General features: G+C 43.0%; 1 protein-coding gene across 1 annotated transcript in view; it reads left to right on the top strand.

Moving 5' to 3' along the window:
• The window catches only part of prlra (prolactin receptor a), a 33,718-nt gene extending 13,442 nt beyond the window's left edge, over positions 1 to 20,276 (top strand). The window contains exons 3-9 of the mRNA XM_084387141.1: positions 663 to 795; positions 2,223 to 2,392; positions 4,045 to 4,211; positions 5,016 to 5,157; positions 9,170 to 9,266; positions 17,156 to 17,225; positions 18,172 to 20,276. Of these exons, the coding sequence (XP_084243267.1) occupies positions 663 to 795; positions 2,223 to 2,392; positions 4,045 to 4,211; positions 5,016 to 5,157; positions 9,170 to 9,266; positions 17,156 to 17,225; positions 18,172 to 19,146 (1,754 nt within the window). The 3' untranslated portion in view covers positions 19,147 to 20,276. The remainder of the gene's footprint in view (positions 1 to 662; positions 796 to 2,222; positions 2,393 to 4,044; positions 4,212 to 5,015; positions 5,158 to 9,169; positions 9,267 to 17,155; positions 17,226 to 18,171) is intronic.
• The last annotated feature ends 334 nt before the right edge of the window (positions 20,277 to 20,610 follow it).

Below are 20,610 nucleotides of genomic sequence, written 5' to 3'. Positions count from 1 at the left end.
GAAATTGTCCTGAGAGACTGAGCGCGAGCTCATGTAGCTCCGCCCCCTGTGTCGTCCAGCAGCACCTCATTTGCATTTAAAGGGCACACACTGAAACAGCTCGTTTTTCTGAGCCCCAAAAAATGTCAATTTAAACATGCTGTAAAAAATTATCTGTTGGGTATTTTGAGCTCAAACTTCACATACACACTCTGGGGACATCAGAGACTTATTTTACATCTTGTGAAAAGGGGCATAATACGGGACCTTTAATGTGTCACGGAAGACTACTTCGCCACTGGTTCCTTCGAGATTTAAATATGGGGTTTTATAATGGGGGTTTTCAATTTATGAGTAAAATAAAGCCTGTGGGATACATGACTTGATTGTACTTTGACGTTTTGTGCTTCAACTTAAATTACACACACCCATAGTGAAAACGTATGTTTTTAAAAAGTAACTAGAAAAGCTTGGGGTGTGAGTGTGTGCAGAGTACGTTGTAGCACACAAAATGTCATAGTAGCCTATCATCAAGTTATGCTTACCACATAGGCCTACTTTATTTTACTCAAATTTAAACCCCCCCATTGTAAAACCCCATAGGGAAATCTTGAAGGAACCAACGGCGAATTAGACTTCCGGATTCTCTATTCACTCTAAATGGGCACCATATATATCCACAGGTGTCAGTTCCCCAGGCAAACCCAGACTCACAAGCTGTCGCTCTCCAGAGAAGGAGACCTTCACCTGCTGGTGGGAGCCTGGAGATGACGGGGGTCTGCCAACCACATATGCCCTCTACTACCGTCTAGAAAAGTCAGTCTCTATTCTTTATCCTTTTCTAGAGCCAAGAAAGCATTTCCTTTCTAGCCTCAGTGTTTAATGAGCATCTTTTCTTTGTCTTCGCCCTTTCCTCTTCAGTAATGAGTGGTTTAAACTAGATTTTCTCTGCCATGTGTTTATTTCTGAGCTCATTTGTGAAATAATCAGAAAGATATACATGACTTGCTTACAGCCAACACACAAGTGCCCACACACCCTGCCAAATACAATTTACTCCGATTTTCACCAGAGCACATCCATGAAGTGTTATGCCAACATTGTGGCTTTGAGATTCAGCAAGTACTGTAAACAAACAGATCAAACTTACATAAATACCATGTAATGCCACACCGAGTGGAGTTCGTAGAAATTCATGTTCGTACAGTTCTCATGTGAAGAATGTGCTGAATTCTAATATTTCAAGGGTGCAGTATGAAATGAGCTTGTAATGTTGTTGGGATACGTTTACAAAAATGTTCATACACCCCTGCAGGGAAGATGAATTGTCAATATTTTTGGTCCGTTTTCCCAGAAAGACTGTACATTTACTGCAATAAAAGGTTTATTTTGTCAACTTTAAGGAGTACACTACAGCTACACTACTGTTCTAAAGTTTGGGGTTGGTAAGATTTTTTTAATGTTTTTGAAATAAGTCTCTATTGCTCATTTATTGAATCAAAAATACATTAAAAACTGTAATAATGTGAAATATTATTACAATTTAAAATAACTTTTTTATTTTTTATTTTCAAATGTAATTTATTCCTATGATGTCAAAGCTGAATTTTCAGCATCATTACACCAGTCTTCAGTGTCACATGATCCTTCAGAAATCATTCTAATATTCTGATTAGCCGCTCAACAAACATTTCATATTATCAATGTTGAAAACAGCTGTGCTGCTTAATATTTTTGTAAAAATTGTGATACATTTTTTAGGATTCTTTGATGAATAGAAAGTTCAAATGTACAGCATTTATTTGAAATAGATTTTTTTATATATATATATATATAATGTAAAAGTATTTGTCACTTTTGATAAATTTTCTCTTAAAATATATATATTATTGACCCCAAACCTTTGAATTGTAGTTTAGATTAGTATCAAAGCTAACAGACATGGACTAAACACTGAGAAACTTGTTTTCTTTTTGGCCCAAACATACAGTAGTAAATGAAAAGTACACTGATCAAGTTTAGTTCATATTTTGATGGTAACATCATGAGTTTTGAGTATTATGGTTGGCACATTTATCATCAAAATATTGATTTCAGTTTTGGATGTGCATGTCGGCTCTGATTATGGATTGTCACAGTGTTCAGACACAAACTAGCTTTAGAAATGTTCATATTAAATTCCGGTGTCTGTATCATTTCAGTTATTAAGTGTAAATCTGTCTGTTGACATCTCTCATATTCAGCTCCGAGACGGTCTACGAGTGCCCGGATTACAGAACCGCGGGCGAGAACTCGTGTTTCTTCAACAAAAACGACACATCGCTTTGGGTCAACTATAACATCACCGTGGTGGCCACTAACGCCCTGGGGAAGAATATATCAGAGCCTGTGGAGGTGGACGTGGTCTATATAGGTATGCTTATACTGTATGTTGTCTTTATAAGCTTTTCTGTAGGTTCTTCCTTTACTTTATCACCCCCTTCCCATTCATTTCTCTTCATCCGCCCCTCTCAGCTTATGTTCTTTCCTGCATAATGTGTCATTTGTTTGTAATTTCGTTTATTAGTGCATATCGGATGTTACAGACTTTATTGCGGTCGAGTCATCAATGAGAGGAATGTTATTGCTGCCCGTCTGGAGTCACTGTTGCGAAAGAACATTATTCTGTCGTCTGGGTCATAGAATATTACACACAGTTTCCGTCTGTCACATGTTCTCTCCCGCATTAAGCCAAAAGGGTAATTTTTACCAATATAATTTATTTGATTGGTTTATTTTTAGTTCCTGCACAATTTGACATGTCAAGTTCTTTCGATCTGAACAATTTGTGCAGTCCAATTCCTTCTTATCATTAACTCATATGTACAACTATAACTGAGACTAAACTTTAACTAATGTTTTTTATTTACGCTGAAGCGGCGAAACACTCGTTCACAATACGAAGCACACTTTTCTGTTCTTTCTTTCATCCTTCTTCAGCAAGTTTTCAGGTTTGTGTGCAAAGGTCACTTAGGTTGACCTTATTAGGTTGACCTTACCCTTAGTCTGGAAGAAACTAGTTTTCTGAGTTATTGCTGAATGTACGGAATTTGAAATCAATAGTTCACCCAAGAATGAACATTATGTCATCATTTACTCCCCCTCATGTCGTTCAAAAACCTGCATGACATTTTTGGAACACAAAAATATCAGAGCTACTCTACTCAAAGCTACAGTAAAGGCAAGATTTTCAGTCTTAAGTCTGTTCCTCATACAAAGTGATCATATGGCTTTAAAAGTCAAATTGAACTCCTAATATATTGACATTCAGCAATATATTATATTTAAGGCTAGATTTACTAAACATGGCAAATTAGCATGAGAGGGCAAAACCAAAAAAGCTCAGATGGGAGTGGAAAATCTACCAAGAGCAGCACACATTATCGTCTGGTTAAAAAATTTTTTTGGGGGGGTGTTAAATAATGGTGCAAACACCAGTAAATTGACTTGCGCAAACCTTAGAAAATCACCTTGCATGATTCATTTGAATACTCTCCTCCCTTAAATTTTGTGTCTGAAAGGGAAACTTCTACAAATGCATATGAAATAAGGTCAGCCGCAAAAATAACCCTGTCCATGCCTTTTCAGCGCAAAGTTTTCACTGCGTGTCTTTAGTCAATCCTGACAGTAGTTTTGTAACTCCAAATAAGGGTTTGCGTTGGCGCAAGCTGTTCGTAAATCTGGCCCTTTGTGACAGAATCTTCATTTTTGGGTGAACTATCCCTTTACATTCAAAATGGTGTGATGTACACTACCATTCAATAGTTTTGAGTCAGTTTTTTATTTTTATTAATACTTCTATTCAGCAAGGACGGATCCAACTGATCAAAAGTGACAGCAAAGACTTTTACATTGTTACAAAATTTCTATTTCAAAGAAATGCTGTTCTACTGAACTTTCTGTTCATCAAAGAATCCTAAAAAAATGCCTCGTGGTTTTATATCACATGATCATATTTTCACATTAGTAGGTTTACCTCTTGTATATTGTACTTATCCTATCCTGTCCTCTCTATTTCACCCACAGTTCAACCGAACACTCCAGAGAACGTCACAGCAGAAGTGGTCAAAGAAGAGCAGGGTCCTTATGTAAAAGTGACCTGGGAGAAACCACGAACCGCAGACACCCGCTCAGGGTGGATCACGCTGCTTTACCAGCTACGAGTTAAACAAGAAAAAGATAAAGAATGGGAGGTGGGTTGGAAAAAAAATAATAGTGCATCTTCTTTAGAAAGTGTTTGATTATCGAGTAGTCTAGATTTATTACCGTTTGCACTGGACTATTTAGATTTGCGCCACCTAGAGGAAACGACTAGAATGCAGTTTGTCATCTTCACAACATAAAGGACTTTACATGCTTGTTTTCTTGATATGATGGACTGGTGTTATCATCTACCTTGTTGAATGTGAGCTTTTTAAATATTAACAAACAGACTAGAGAACAGTTAACAGTTGTTTGTTTGTGACTTTATCCAAGATCTTAAATGAACGGAACGCAGTTAAATCAGCTGTTACACAAAGCAGTTTAATCATTGACTGTCCCAGCCTGGGTTTATGTCTTCATTAGTCCTCAGAAACCTGAGGGAGGCTAGATATGCAGAACAACAGGGACTAGATCAAACCAGATTTGTTTTTTTACCCCAAAGGCTTTGCTTCAGTAAGACAGAGGCATGAACAATAATGATTGCCTAGTGACAGAGTAACCCGAGAGCAATAGTATTGGCTCTATGAACTGAGACTACACATGTAACTGATGATCATTGCTGATGCTGCGATTTGTCTTGATTTTAAGAGTTAACTGCATAAACATTTAAGTAAAGATTTATTTTGATCTGAATTCAACCAATAACATCAACATATTTATTAGCAATTTGCAACAAATTGAGTTTTGATATTTGTATGTTATTTACTTTTAAGACATTTTATTAATAATTAAATATATTTCATGTATTTTTATATTGATCAGTGATCTTAAGTGTTCTCTTTATGTGTGTGTAGGAGTATAATGCTGGCATGCAGAAGTACTATAACGTGTTCAGTCTTCACCCTGGTAAAGAATACATGGTGCAGGTGCGATGTAAACCCGATCATGGCTTCTGGAGTGAGTGGACCCAAACCAGCTATGTCAAAATGCCTGACTGTAAGTCTTTTTTCTTATCATTTTTTAAAGTAAACTTGGTTATCATAAATGTTTTTAGGGAGATTTTATTCTTTGAGTGTTTTTGTTCCAAATATACTGTAGATATTACACACACACGGGTCAAAAGTCTGAAATAGTTAAGATTTCTAATATTTTTGAAAGAAGGCTTATATGCTTAGCAATGCTGCATTTATCTGATCATATTGTGAAATATTATTACAATTTAAAACAACTGTTTTCTGTTTTAATATGATATATTTCAAAGTGTAATTTATTCCTGTGATGCCAAAGCTGAATTTTCAACATCATTACTCCAGTCTTCAGTGTCACATGATCCTTCAGAAATCATTCTAATATGCTGATTTGCTTATTGGGCTCAATTATTAATAATGGTTCTTATTATTATCAGTGTTGGAAGCTGTAATACATTTTCTTTGATGAATAGAAAGTTCCAAAGAACAGCATTTATGGGCCATTCTACAGAATTGGTGCAAACTGCTGTCCCTCATCCAAAAAACACATTTGAAAAGCATTTAATTATTAAAATCTTAGATGTTTACTAAGATCCTTCAATTATCTATTGAAACCCACAATAATATTTAAGATATCAGTAAGCTTTATATATATAAAATCATAATTTATGGGCTACTTTCAATTAGGAGGTGGCTGTCCCAAACCCTAACCCCTAAATTTCAACTTGTGAAAATGATATTGAAAAAAATTTTGCAAATTTTTCCATTCTTGTTTAAAAAAAAATATTTTAGTTTTTTTTAAAAAAATGAAGTTAAAAAAAATATTTATTTTATATTTTATTTTTAAATCATGAAACTTTATCAAAAAAAACATGTCCCGCATTTTCATGTCACTACCAAAACAGTGAATGTTGTAGTCCATTGGCTGAGACTGATTTTAACCACACTCCTACATTTTTGATCAGGAAATATTCCTGTGTCCCTCTCTCTCATGTGCTATATGGTGAGTAGATTGATCCCATCATTTTGAGGTAAATGTGTTCTAAAGTCTAAAAATCTGTGTGTAACTTTAAGGAATGTCACTACCAAACTCATTTTTTCTGCTATTGAGAATTTTTTTTGGGATGTTATTCCATAAAATTTAGTTGTTATATGTGTTCAACTGTTCTGACCAGTGATTGCTAACCATGTGCTGATTAGCATCTTCGAGCTAGGCTCAAAAGTATCTAAAATTGTCACTACCAAAACAGTCACAACCGAAACATTTTCTTGAAGTTTCGGTTGTGACATTGTTTTGGTAGTGACAAAAGGGAACACATAATCCTTTATTTGGAGGAATAAACTACATTTTAGTACAGTTATGCAAATAATTACTACTGTAGTATGTTTTAGTAGTGTTTTAGTATGCAATATTCTGTTAAAATTCTGTAATGTAATGAGGTTACAATTACTTAAGGTTGCAGTCCATGATACTAGCTTAGGTGTAAGGTTGTTGTCAGTAATGTTAATTTATATGATTAACTTGACAGGGAGAATGACATAAAACACCAACATGCCTAAAAAAAATAGAAAAACTACAACAGAGAGACAGAGAGAATACAAACAAAGGTTGAGGGAAGACCCAGTGAAGTACGAGGAATACTTAAGGAAAGAAAGAGAAAGAAATAAGAAACGAAGGGAAGAAGGAAAGTTGAAGAGTATCAGTGAATTACCTGACAGGGAGCAAAGACATGTCAGAAAAGCATGGAGGAAAAGACACAGGATGATGGTGAAAAGACAAAAAGAGGTGGAGACATTTTGCAGGGCTTCCACACCACCTAGTACTTCCAGTGAGGGTGATCAGACACCAGTACACACACACACACACACACACACACACACACACACACACACAGTTCAGTGGTTCTGGAGATTTATCTGAATGAGGAAAATTATTCTGAAATTAATGTTTTATGTACACACACACACACACACACACACACACACACACACACACACACACACACACACACACACACACACACACAGTTCACTGGTTCTGGAGATTTATCTGAATGACTCATAAACAAAATGTTTAAAATGTGCAAATAAAACAAAGTGGTTCTGAGTCTACATTGTAAGTTGTTGTTTTTTTGGGAAGAAAAATCTAGGAGCATACCTCTTCTCACTTGCACCTCAAGACCCAAAGTATAGAATAGCTCTAGGTGTTCTTATAAGATATTTACTGTCAGATGTGTGTCTGCTATATGTACTGACTGCATATGTGCATCATAGTTATTTATTTATATTAACATAAAATGTGGACAGTCTGATTCAGCCATGGCAAACTAATTATTGTGGTCACTACCAAAACATTACTGTCACTACCAAAAATGTGCAGTCACTACCGTAACATGGGATGTTTTGTCAAAAATAAAGTATATTGAATTGTCAACTAAGATGTTATGATAGTGTTTGGTTCAATGCATATTCAAACTAATGAATCCTTAACTTTGAAATCAGTACGATAAACTTTATGCCTTCTACAAAGAAAGATTGGGTTCAAAATACAACAAATCTCATAAATCACACTTAAAATATTATTAAAATTATAATCTTTATTGATTTCACCAGTAAAAATATTTTTTAAAAATAGAAAACAATATATTTATAAGGTAGATGTAAACAAAATCTTAATAGGTCATTATAAGCCTTCTTAATAAATTATTTAATATTGTGTTTCGGTAGTGACAAATTTGGGGAGAAGGAAAATATTCCAGCATTTTCTGAAAATACAATATGAGAATTAACTGCACAATTACTAGAAAAGCGTACCTTGGATATTATACAATTTGCATACATGCAAAATTTGTGGGAAAAAACAAAAAAAATTCAAGATGTTTCCAACTCTGACTTTGCACCAATTCTGTAGAATGGCCCTTATATGAAATAATAAATCTTTTGTACCAGCACAACTATTTTCAACATTGATAATAACTATAAGAAATGTTTCTTGAGCATCAAATCAGCATATTAGAACGATGGTGAAAACTCAGTCCTGTTTTTACTGTAAATGCAGCTTTCGTGAGCATAAGAGACTCTTGTTTAAAAACATTAAAAATATGAATTATTCCAAACGTTTGACCCTCTGTGTATATTATATTTATTTTTATTTATTTATGTTTATATAAAATTGATTGTTTTCTGCATTATACGAATTTAATACAATTAAATTCAGCATATCAGCATAACAATTGGAGTTGAAAGTTACATTATTTTCTAGTTTAACTTACATTTGTAATCCAAGATTTTCAGTTCTAAATCTTTTTAACTTGCCAGCTGCTAAACATAAAAACCTGCACCAGTAATGATGCGAAAAAAGGTAACATCTGAAAATACGTGCCCTTTTTCAGCTTAGACACATGTAAGAGAAGCAAAACATTTCTGGTCCAGTAGGTTGAGGTAATCTTGAGGCCTATTAAATGATCATCCAGCACCGCCAGAGAGCCGTTTCAGGACCATAGCCTGTGTTCCTATGTTCTCCCGCTGAGCCTGAGAACAAATCTGTTCTACGCATATGTATCTAACAGAGCAGACAATTCTAGAGGGAGTCCCAACAGGCTTTCAGTTTCTCCAGGGAGTTATGACCTCATCTTTACCCGGCTAGCACAACCTCAGCCACGCATGTTTTTGAGTTGCAGCTCCTGTTGGGCCTCAGTTGCCCTGGAGCTTCCGTGGAAAGTCAGGCCCGGTGGGAGTCGCACCTGACGACGGCAAGCATGAAATAGAGCAAAATGAGTCAGAGATCAGCCTGTTTCCAGCTCACAGCATTTTCACATACCCACACTGTTCCAATTAGTTTATTTCAAGAGTTTTTTCATAGTATTTTTGGTTATTTTTTAAATGCAGTGACCCAATTTTACCCAATGTTTATCCTGTTCTTTTTCATTTTTTATAGTACTGTGTGTCACCGCAATCTAGTGTCATAAGTAGAAAACAAATTGCAGTGGAGATGCACTCTATTCATCACCATTTCCTGTTTTTGTGTTTGTGCTGTATAGATATACCCAGAGAGCGTTCGCTGTGGATCATAATAACGATTTTCTCTGTCTTCTTCGTCCTCGTCTTCACCTGGACGCTAAACATAAATAGAAACAGGTGCGTTTTTGAGCCTGAAACATTTCCACCACTCAGCCCTACATTCATCTTATTTTTATTTTTTGTTTATTTCATTTTAAATGTATTTTACTTTATTTTAAATGTACAGAGCCCCTAAAGGGACATGGTGAAGAAAGAAAATTAATTGCGTTCTCTAGCAACTGCTTTGCACTCCCCGAGAAACTTTGCTTTTGCTCGCAAAGAACACAAAACATTTGCGAGAGAACGCAAAAGCACTGCCAAATAATTTTTTCTTCACCATGTCCCTTTATGGACATCAATATATTGTTATTGTTTACAGATATATTTCACTGGTTGAGATTCATCTATTTAGTTTTGCATTGGCAAATACCTATTAGTTCATTCATACCTATCAGTGTGATTGAAATCAAATTTGCTCTGGCTATTTATACACAATGTTCTTGCTGACAAATACTTATGTAGGATTAAACTGCCATTAGAGGATTGATCCAGATTTTGCAGTACCTCACTTCACTCTCAAATGTAGTTTTAGGCCAGTTTCTCTCAACATAGATTTAAATAGACAAAAGATAGACTAATTACGTGGTCAAATAATGTGAGGGATTCTCAATAGTACAAGGACAAACGGGATACAAAATTAATCTCTTAATCCTGTCGGGACACGTGGAAGCTTTTGTTCCGTATTGTAGATAAATCCCTTTTCAGTATCCATAGTGCTTATATTATGATCATGCATGAAAAGCATTTGTTGATAGACATTGTTCTTAACCTTGCACAAAGAAATGAAGACCAATTACTATCAAACACCTTAGGAAAATATAATAATTGTTTATCTAAATAAATCATCCAAATGAGTACATTTATGTTATTATATAGATATTATAAATACACTACTAAAATGTATTTAAAGGCACACTATGTAAGATTTGTACCTTAATATAACCGCTTCGAAATAATTTCGATGGTAAACGAACTCGTAGTAGGGCGAATCATCCCGATAGCAAAGCAGGGGGGGACGCCACTGGCAAAACGTACTCGGTTACTAACGTAACCTCGGTTCTCTCTAGAGAGGGAACGAGTATTGCGTAAGCTAGCTTACGCTGCGGGAAAGTCTCCTTTCACGAGATACTGAAGCCAAAAATTATCCTAATTTTTTAAAACTTGTCAACGCAGTGCGGCAGCCTGCAGACCTAGGGCAAGCGAATCGCGTGCCCATTGGCTGCTCTGCGGCAACTGCAGCAGCCTATGGCTGAGCCTTGCGCGTGACGTCACGTCCAATGAGCGCGCTTGGCGCGCTTAGTGCGTCACAGCCCGTCATTAGGGGTGTGGCTTAGCGTATATAAGCAAGGAACAGAGGCTGCTTCGCTGGTTTCTGTCGCATGAAGCGAAAATGAGCTCGTGGCGAGAGCACGGCGGGTTACGCAATACTCGTTCCCTCTCTAGAGAGAACCGAGGTTACGTTAGTAACCGAGTACGTTCTCTTACGAGAGGTTCTCTCGTATTGCGTAAGCTAGCTTACGCTGCGGGAACACCTTTGTCAACGCCGTGCGCGCGCCCAGCATCCTGAATGAGTCCCATGGGGAGCCCAGGGAACGCGAAGCGGAGCTGGGCGGCCAAGATACCACAGTACACAAGCACATAATATGGGGCAGGGAGCGGCACAGCCGGTCCAACTAACACTTCCATATAGTGTAGCTCAACCAGTAGAGCTAAATCAGCAGCGTAGCCCGCGCACAGACAGTGAGCTGGCTTACGCGAGACTTAGACTGATAGCACTTTGGCCTGCAAGGCGGGAACTTCCAGGTTGTAAAACCTAACAAATGTGGAGGGGGAGGCCCAGCCTGCCGCTGCACAAATGTCATGAATGGGAATCCCACTGGACCACGCCCACGATGAGGCCATGCCTCTGGTGGAGTGTGCCCGAATGCCCAAGGGGCACTGCAGGTTTTTAGATGCGTAAGCAGCTGCGATAGCATCGACTATCCATCTGGACAGAGTGTGTTTCGAGGCGGCGAGACCCTTGGTGCGCCCACCAAACGAAACAAAAAGCTGCTCTGAACGCCTGAAGGCGGCGGAGCGCGAAATATAGCTTCTCAGCGCCCTAACTGGGCAGAGGAGGTGACTATCTGCCTCGCAGCCAGTATTCGGCAGGGCTGAAAGGGAAATGACCTGCGCTCTGAAGGGAGTGCCCAAAGTTTTTGGGACGTACCCATGCCTCGGTCTGAGAATAACTTTAGAGTCATTGGGTCCGAATTCGAGGCACGCAGCGTTAGTGGATAACGCGTGAAGGTCTCCCACACGTTTTACTGAAGACAGTGCTATCAGAAAAACGGTTTTGAGCGTGAGGTATTTCATATCCACAGTTTCTAAGGGTTCAAAGGGATGTGCTTTCAGTGCGTCTAAGACCAGTGAAAGATCCCACATAGGAACCGAAGGGGGTCGCGGGGGGTTCATCCTCCTCGCTCCTCTAAGGAAGCGGATGACAAACTCGTTCCTTCCTAATGCGCGGCCCGGCTCTGAAACAGAGAGCGCTGAAATGGCCGCGACATAGACTTTGAGCGTGGAGGGGGACCTGCCCGCGTCCAGTAGCTCTTGAAGGAAGCACAATACTTGCGAGACCCCACATGTCTGTGGATTGAGCCCTTTGGTAGTGCACCATTTGTTAAACACAGACCATTTAGACGTGTAGAGCCGCCTCGTGGAGGGGGCTCTAGATTGTATGATCGTGTTCATCACCCCTTCTGGTAGATCAGCATGTAATTGTTGAGGCTCCACGCATGCAGAGACCAGTGCTCTGGGTGGGGATGCCAAATCGAGCCGCGGGCTTGAGAGAGAAGGTCTCTCCGCACCGGAATCGGCCAAGGGGCTGAGTCTGCCAATTGTATGAGTTCCGGGAACCAAGCTTGGTTCTCCCAGAACGGGGCTATGAGGAGCACTGTGTGGCGCGCTTTCCTGACTCTCTCGATAACCTGAGGCAGCAGAGAGACTGGTGGAAAGGCATATAGCGGGCCGCTGGGCCAAGACTGGGCCAGCGCGTCCTCGCTCTTTGAAAAGAACGCTGGGCAGTGCGCGTTGTCTTTTGACGCAAAGAGGTCGACTTTCGCTCTGCCAAAGCGGCGCCACAGCGACTGGACTGTTTGGGGGTGTAGAGACCACTCCCCAGGGGGAACATTGTCCCTGGACAGTCTGTCGGGGCCCTCGTTCAGATGGCCAGGCACATGCGATGCTCTCAGAGAGCGCAGAGAGTGCTGAGCCCATACGAGGAGGCGTTCCGTCAGGGCGCAGAGTTGCTTTGATCTGACACCGCCCTGGCGGTTCACATAGGCCACCACTGAAGTGTTGTCCGTGCGGACTAGAACATGGTGACCATGGAGGAAAGGGAGAAAGTGCATGAGCGCTTTCTCGACCGCGAGCATCTCTAGACAGTTTATGTGTAGGAGATTCTCCTGGTCTGACCAGTGGCCAAAGACCGGTCTGCCTTCGAAGAGCGCTCCCCAACCTAGGTTGGACGCGTCTGTCGAGACAACTTTCCGGTGTGAAACCACTCCCATATTCACTCCTGTGTGATACCATTCGGCTGCTAGCCAGGGCTGCAGGGCTGAGACACAGACCTGAGTCACTCTGATTAGCGAGCCGCCGGTCGCCCAGGCTCGATGGGATACGCGCGTTCTCAGCCAGCGTTGCAGCGGGCGCATGCGCAGTAAACCCAGCTGAAGAACCGCTGCAGCTGAGGCCATATGCCCCAGAATGCGCTGGAATGCCTTCAAGGGAACCCGGTTGCCTTCTTTGAAGGATGCAGCGAGGCGCTGGATGCGGCGCGCGCGCTGCTCCGACAATCTGGCCGTCATCGCCACCGAGTCCAGTTCTATTCCGAGAAAGGAAATCGACTGCCGGGGCGAGAGCGAGCTCTTGGTCCAGTTGACCGCTAGACCCAGACCCTCCAGGTGGTCGAGTAACGCTGTTCTGTGAGACACAAGTTCTGTCTCTGACTGCGCTAGAACGAGCCAATCGTCCAAGTAGTTCAGAATTCGCATTCCCTGACTCCTCAGGGGAGCGAGAGCCGTGTCCATGCATTTCGTAAATGTACGGGGTGCTAAAGACAGGCCGAACGGCAGGACTGTGTATTGATAAGCTCGACCGTCGAAGGCGAATCTCAAAAATGGCCTGTGACGGGGAGTTATCTGGATCTGGAAATAAGCGTCTTTCAGATCGAGAGAGATAAACCAGTCTCCTGGGCGAATTTGCGCGAGGATCTGTCTGGTTGTAATCATCCTGAACGGCCGTCTCATGAGAGCCTTGTTCAGATGTCTCAGATCTAAAATAGGTCTTAATGCTCCGTCCTTCTTGGGAACGAGGAAGTAACGGCTGTAAAAGCCTGACTCGCTCAGGGAAGGATGTACCTGTTCAATGGCCCCTTTTCGCAGCAGCTTTGTTATCTCTGCTTGAAGCAGATGTGCTGTTTCCAAACTCACTTTCGTTTCCGTCTGCGCTAGAAAGCGCGGAGGGCGGCGAGCAAATTGGAGCGAATAACCGTGTCTTATGGTGTTGAGCACCCATTCTGACGCGCCCTGAATAGCCTCCCATGCTTTTGCATGCATGGCTAGGGGTCGAATGGTCTCTGGGTTCAGATCGCCGCGTTGCGCGGGATGGGGAACCTGTATCAGAGAAGATGGGGCGGCGCGCGCGCCGCCGATGCTCGGACACGAGGGCAGAAGAACAGGGCTGGCCGACTGTGCAGAATTTAGTAGCTCGATCTCGGACGATGGAGCGTGAACTGCTGTCAAACATCCCAGGCGCGAGAGCGGCGTGGGGATTATGGTGTCTGAAAGTGGGCGCGCGTGCTCGTGAGCTGGCGCGGGATTTGCACTTATGACACGGCCAGTGTTTGGGGGCTTTATGAGGTTTGCAACCTGTCTGGCAGAGCGGGCAGTGGGCAGGTGTGAGCACAGGGCTGTGGGCACATTTCCTACACTTGATGCTCGAGCGGGAAGTTTCCGCTTTAAGAGATAGCGCTCTGGACGCGTTGCCATGGGAACCTGGTCTGTGTGAGGCAGTGAGCACACGGGAGTGGGCACTTTTTCTATACTTAATACCCCTGCGGCTTGAGCCGTGGCAAATTGAGGTAACTGAGTGACAGAGCGAGCAGCGAGTAGTTGTGAGCACGGAAGTGTGGGCACATTTACTACATTTAGAACTCGAGCGGTGTGTGGCCGCTTTATGAGAGAGCGCTCTGGGCGCGTTACCATGGGGATTGTACTTGTGTGAAGCAGTGAGCACATGGGTGTGGGCACATTTTCTACACTTAAAGCACTTATACTCTTTTTGAGATTTATCTGGGTCGCCGTGAAAACGGCGTTTGTGTGCAGGCGAGCGAGTGTTAATACTGGCTCGTTGGCTGCGGTGTGTGCTGCTGCAGTAGCCTGAACATAGGGGACTGACAGAGCTGTGCGTTTTGATGGCGGTCCGGCCGTAGCGGGACTCAACCATCTTTTCCTCCTTGCGGATGCTAGGAGGACTTCGCGGGCTCGGGCTTCAACACGATCTTGGACCGCGGGCCCCGTGGGGGCGGCGGTCTGTGACGGCTGGTCGAGCGCGACCTGGGGCGATTGCCCTGGCGTCGCTGCGAAGCGCTGGGAGGCTTGGAAGAGCGCTGGTTAGAGCTGCGCACAGGAGGCTGAGTTTGAGGGCGGCCTGTGGCTGAGCTCGAACGGCGGGGCAGGAAGAGGTCCATCGCCTGCGAAGCCTTCTGTACTTCAGAGAACCGATCCACAATTCCGCTGACCGCAGGGCCAAAGAGGCCGGTGGGCGAGAGTGGTGCGTTGAGAAACACAGCGCGCTCTGACTCACTCATGTCCGCGAGCGTCAACCAGAGATGTCTGTCGATGACGGTGAGCGCGGCCATGGATCTGCCGATGGCTTGAGCAGCGGTCTTGGTAGCGCGCAGCGCGAGATCCGTAGCGCTGCGCAGATCGGTAAAGGCAGACTGATCCGAGCCCTTCTCGTCCAGTTCACGGAGGAGGTCGGCTTGAAGGATCTGAAGAATAGCCATTGAGTGCAGGGCGGAAGCAGCCTGGCCGGAGGCGGCGAAAGCGCGGCCGGCGAGAGCTGAGGTGGTCCTGCAGGCTTTAGACGGCAGGGCAGACTTTGAGCGCCATCTAGCAGACGGCGGGCAAAGGTGCGTTGCCACAGCATCCTCAACGGCGGGGATGCCGTTATAGCCGTTCTCGGCGGCTCCGTCCACCTGGGAGAGAGCCGAGGAGACTGGCGAGCGGAGTCTGGTGGAGAACGGAGCGTTCCAGGACTTAGAGAGCTCGGCGTGGAGCTCAGGCAGGAAGGGTGCTGACCTAGAGGCAGGCGCAGGGCGGCGGCTAGGCAGAAAAAACCCGTCGAGGCGATTGGGCTCCGGCTCCTTAGGTGGGGACCAATCCAGTCCCATTCTCTCGACCGCTAAAGTGAGGAGGCGGAGAAGCTCTGCGTCAACACTAGCGCGGGTTCGAGAAGACTCCAGAGTCGAGGGGGCGGAGCGGTGCGAGCCCGACCACTCCTCGCTGTCAGACGCGAGCAGAGAGCAGCTGTCAGCGGCATCATCTGCATCGTCCCCCAGGGCGACGGCAGTGCGGGCAGTGGCCGGCCGCTGCGCGTCGGAGAAGGGTGGGGGGGAAGGAGAGAGCGAGGCTCGCGGGAGAGGTTCCGGCGAGCGCTCAGCTGTAGCGTCCAGTTCCGGCGGCCTTTGAGAGCGACGTTTCTTCTTTCGTGGCCCGGAAGAAGCGGCCGGAGAAGATGGAGTTTCTTCAAGTTTAGCGAGTCGAGCCCGTAGGGTCGACATCGGTAACTCCTCACACTGTTCGCAGCCGCCCTCGGAGAGAGCGCGAACAGCGTGGTCAAAACCCAGGCAGAGAGCGCACAGCACGTGGCGGTCTCCGTCGCTGAGCGAGGCTCTGCACGAGCCACAGGATGTGCGAGGCATTTGAAACAACGCCTCGCGCTCTTTTAGATGCAAGTGTGTCGCGGCGGACACACACACACACAACACAGAGCAGAAAAGGATATATGTGCCGGATGGCGCAGCAGGCAGGGAAGGCTGAAGGCGGCGAGCGGCCGGCGTCCTCAGGCTGAGATCCTCGGCGTGCTGGTCGCTGGATTCAACGGCGGCTTCCTCGGAGATCAGCGATGCGAAGAGCTTCGCTGAAGAGACAGAAATCAGCGAAGCAGCCTCTGTTCCTTGCTTATATACGCTAAGCCACACCCCTAATGACGGGCTGTGACGCACTAAGCGCGCCAAGCGCGCTCATTGGACGTGACGTCACGCGCAAGGCTCAGCCATAGGCTGCTGCAGTTGCCGCAGAGCAGCCAATGGGCACGCGATTCGCTTGCCCTAGGTCTGCAGGCTGCCGCACTGCGTTGACAAGTTTTAAAAAATTAGGATAATTTTTGGCTTCAGTATCTCGTGAAAGGAGACTTTCCCGCAGCGTAAGCTAGCTTACGCAATACGAGAGAACCTCTCGTAAGAGAACCAGCAATGCAAGTTTGAGAGGTGGCGCCCCGACAAATTTCGCGAGAATCAGGACTTGCTTTACGGCACGACGTGTTTGACCCACATACATCAACAACATATGAAGCAGCCTCTATGGAAGACACTAGCACGCATTTCAGACGTGAATCATGGCAGAGTCGACGAAGAAAGCGCGGTCGGAAGAGTGCAGAGACGGCTCTGCGCAAGTGGTATTTACGACATTAACGTTAAATACAAGACTCTAGGGGTCGCTGTTTGAGAAAAACGGAAACTGCATAGTGTGCCTTTAACCTTTGAAGAACAGTTTTGAGCAAAATGTTGAATTCAATATACATTTTTAGAATCTCACTGTTTTTTTGTTTTGTTTTTTCCCCCCGAATATATTTGTATTCAGTGTGAAGCTTTGTTTGCTGCCTCCTGTTCCTGGACCGAAAATCAAAGGATTCGACAAACAGCTGCTCAAGGTAATAAAACGGTCACTCATGGAAGTCAGAAGAGCCTGTTTCCAAATCATCTTTGAAAGTTTTCAAGTTAGCTTTAAAGATAGACTCTTTAAGATAGACTGAATGTGTTTGTTGTAACGCCAGACAGCAAAGATTGAATGCTAAGTATTGTGTTATGCAACCATTGAAAGTTAAATCAATTCAAGTGACATTTATTTATATAGCAAATATAAATGTATATACAATACAGATTGTGTCAAAGCAGCTTTACAGTAATGAACAGGAAAATAAAATTAACGTTGCAGAATTCATCAATTATGAAACAAATTCAATTTTAGCTGTAATACAATACTCTACATTATGTCTATAGTGTCATTATTCAGCTTAAGCTGTGTCGATGTTGCAAAGTTCATCAATTATGAAATGAGTTCAATTTAGCTATAATAGTTTAAAAAACATGTGACGTTTCGGCCACCATCGAGGAAACGTCACTAACTATTAAAGTTGAATTTATTTAAGAGTGAGTGCTGCACCTTTTCCTAACTTTCATGAATTTTTTATTTTTTTTTGGTTGCACCTCGTCTTCTGTTGGTAGAGCACCATTTTTGTATATTTTTCAATTTAGCTATTAGCAGCTCTACAGAAGGCAATAGTGTCATTATTCAGTTCAATGTTGATTCAGTTCAGTTCAATAACAGTGTTGATGTTACAAAGTTAGTGTCATTTTCCAACTCAATTCAGTTCAAATTCCCGACTGAGGAAGCCAATTTTTAAGAAAAACTTTTTTTGTTTCAAAAATCCATAATGCCTCAGAAGACAAATTATAATAATCTTCATACCCCTTGAAATGTCTCACACGTTCATTCATTGGAAAGCATGTGCTGAGGAAAAAAAGGTTTTGATATCTTTGAGATTATTTGAAGTGCATTTTTGGGCAGTTATTTCAATTGCTTTGCTTTCTTTACAGAGCGGGAAATCAGAGGAAGTTTTCAATTCTCTGGTGATCCAAGGTTTCCCTCCAACCACCGATTATGATGACTTACTGGTGGAGTACCTTGAGGTGTACGACAATGAGCAAGAGCTGGTACTGGATGGTAAAGATCTATCAGAGGAATGCTTGAAGTCCAAAAGCCCATCGGACTGCGACTCCGGCCGGGGCAGCTGCGACAGTCGCACCCTGCTTTTGGAGAAGTGCATGGAGGGACGGGAAGGAGGCGGAAGCGATCAACATCAGTATAGCCAGCATGGAGAAACGAGCTGGGCTTCAACTGAAAGCAGTGAAAGCCAGGGCCCTGAACCCAGCTCTCCAGAGTCCCCTGATGGACGCGTCAAGACCTGGCCAGTTGTGTTTTCGTCTCCCCAACCTCAACTTCACCACCACTACCAAGTAGGAGCTGCGAAACCGGCCTACCACAGCGTCCCAGAGATCCTCAGCCATTTGTCACCACATGCAACGGCAAGCAACTTTCACCAGCTTCACCATCAGGACATCCCGCCACAGGAGGGCCTCTTCAGCAAGGCGGCCTGCCCACATTCCCAAAGCTACAACCAGTTCAATCGGGACGGCTCCGACACTCCTGCTCACTGCGTGCCTCCGTCACGTTCCTTGGAATACTTAGAGGTGCAGAGGGTCAACCCGGACAATATGCTACTTCTTAGGCCGCTTTCAGACCCTAACCGTGAGGCTGAAGGGTCCGATCGCACCGGGGAGGACTACAGCAGGGTCAAAGAAGTGACATCAAACAATATTCTGTTTCTGCAAAGGGAAACGTCCCATCAGTGTGTGGACGATTACACCCAGGCTGATCAATGCACAAGCCAGCAACCACCTCACCCCCGCAAACCTGCCGTCCACCAATCGTACAGTCCCATGCCACAGGAAGGCGTGAGGGTGATGGTAAACGGTTACGTGGATTCAACAGTCTTGATGCCATCCTACTAGCACATAGTGGTCCAGTGCATGAAGGCAGAGATGTGATCCGCCTCGAATGCAGCTAAAACTAAACTCTAAGACTATCAACAGCTCATGCCAAGCCCTAAAAGAAGCGCTTTATCTTGCTACATTGGTTTAAGAAAGAGGATTTATATTTATACAAATGATACTTTTAACTAGGTGTAAGCAAGAAGGACTTGTTTCAGAGCTGAGGTCTGAAAAAGGTCTGTGCGCTGTGAACTTTACGTGTGCAGTTTGTAGAGCGTTGTAAAGAGACTGTGAAGTCACAGAGGTTTCTTTAACAGATTGTGTACTTTGATGAGGAGACGCTTATAAACACCAAAAAAAAATATCTTTTTACACTTAAAAGAACCGTTTTAAAGTCTTTGAAGTTAACATGAAATCAAAATGGATCCTATTTACTTTAATGTAGATTTCTGCAAAATTCCCAACTGAATTAATTGTCTATCTCTGGTACAAATTGTACTTTACATTGGCTATATGTTACCCCATAGCGAAATAGCCATTTAGGCTTTAGCTGTGTCTCAAACAACGCACTATACGCTATGCACTTATGCACTATTTACTCAACCGTGTTGTGTGTGAATTTTATAAGGTTATTTTGTCATTCAACATCAGAGTCTGATAGCCCCTCCCCCTCCGTTACATAATAATCATTGGGGTATTTAAAGTGTTAACTTTTAATGAATTTTAAATTTAATAGTATTTACTTGCATATTATGGTGTTCATTCTGGAAACATAGTGTAATCTCAGCCGTACAATTCAAAATGTCTTTGTATATTTATGGTGCGCTCATGCAAATGTAAAGACATGAAAAGGGATTTGAACTGATTGTAAACTGTAAAATTTGCCTTTGATATTTACAACTCTCAGGTGGAGGTAAACTCGCTTAAACACTTCTGCCGATTGTATTTATTATAAATGTTATTGGTACTGATTTTGAACACAAAGGCACAACAGGTGTAAAATTCAAATTAAAAAGTAAACTGCCAGCGTTTTTCCAAGTGAATTATTCGCTGTAAGAATTTGTGTTTCTCTGAATGTTAACCCCGTGAGAATCTATTTTTCCAAATCTGTATAGGTAGCTATTAATTCAGAATCGCAAATTTTTTATGTTTGATATAAAAAAAGAAAATGTTAAAATATTTTATAAAACTAATTCATTCCAAAATAGCCAGATAGTTATTATCTTGTTGATGCACAAATCGCTAACCATTAAAAACCAATTACATGGAGGCGAGTTAACGAAATAGCCCTTGCCAGTGCTAGAGTCAAGCTCCAAGTTGCCTTATTTTATGCAGAAATATCTGAGAGAAGACTGGTGTGTATTTTGTTGGATAGAGTTAAACACACTAAACATGTGTTTATGTCTAACGTGTACATGTAAATATAAAATAAATTAAATTGTTATATATAATATGTAGAAATGCATTTATATGTAACCTACAGAT

This window comes from Rutilus rutilus (genome assembly GCF_951802725.1).
Source record: "Rutilus rutilus genome assembly, chromosome: 18".
In the NCBI taxonomy this organism is placed as follows: Eukaryota; Metazoa; Chordata; class Actinopteri; order Cypriniformes; family Leuciscidae; genus Rutilus; species Rutilus rutilus.
The sequence above is the reverse complement of the archived record's forward strand: the minus strand, read 5'-3'. Positions and strand labels throughout refer to the sequence as shown.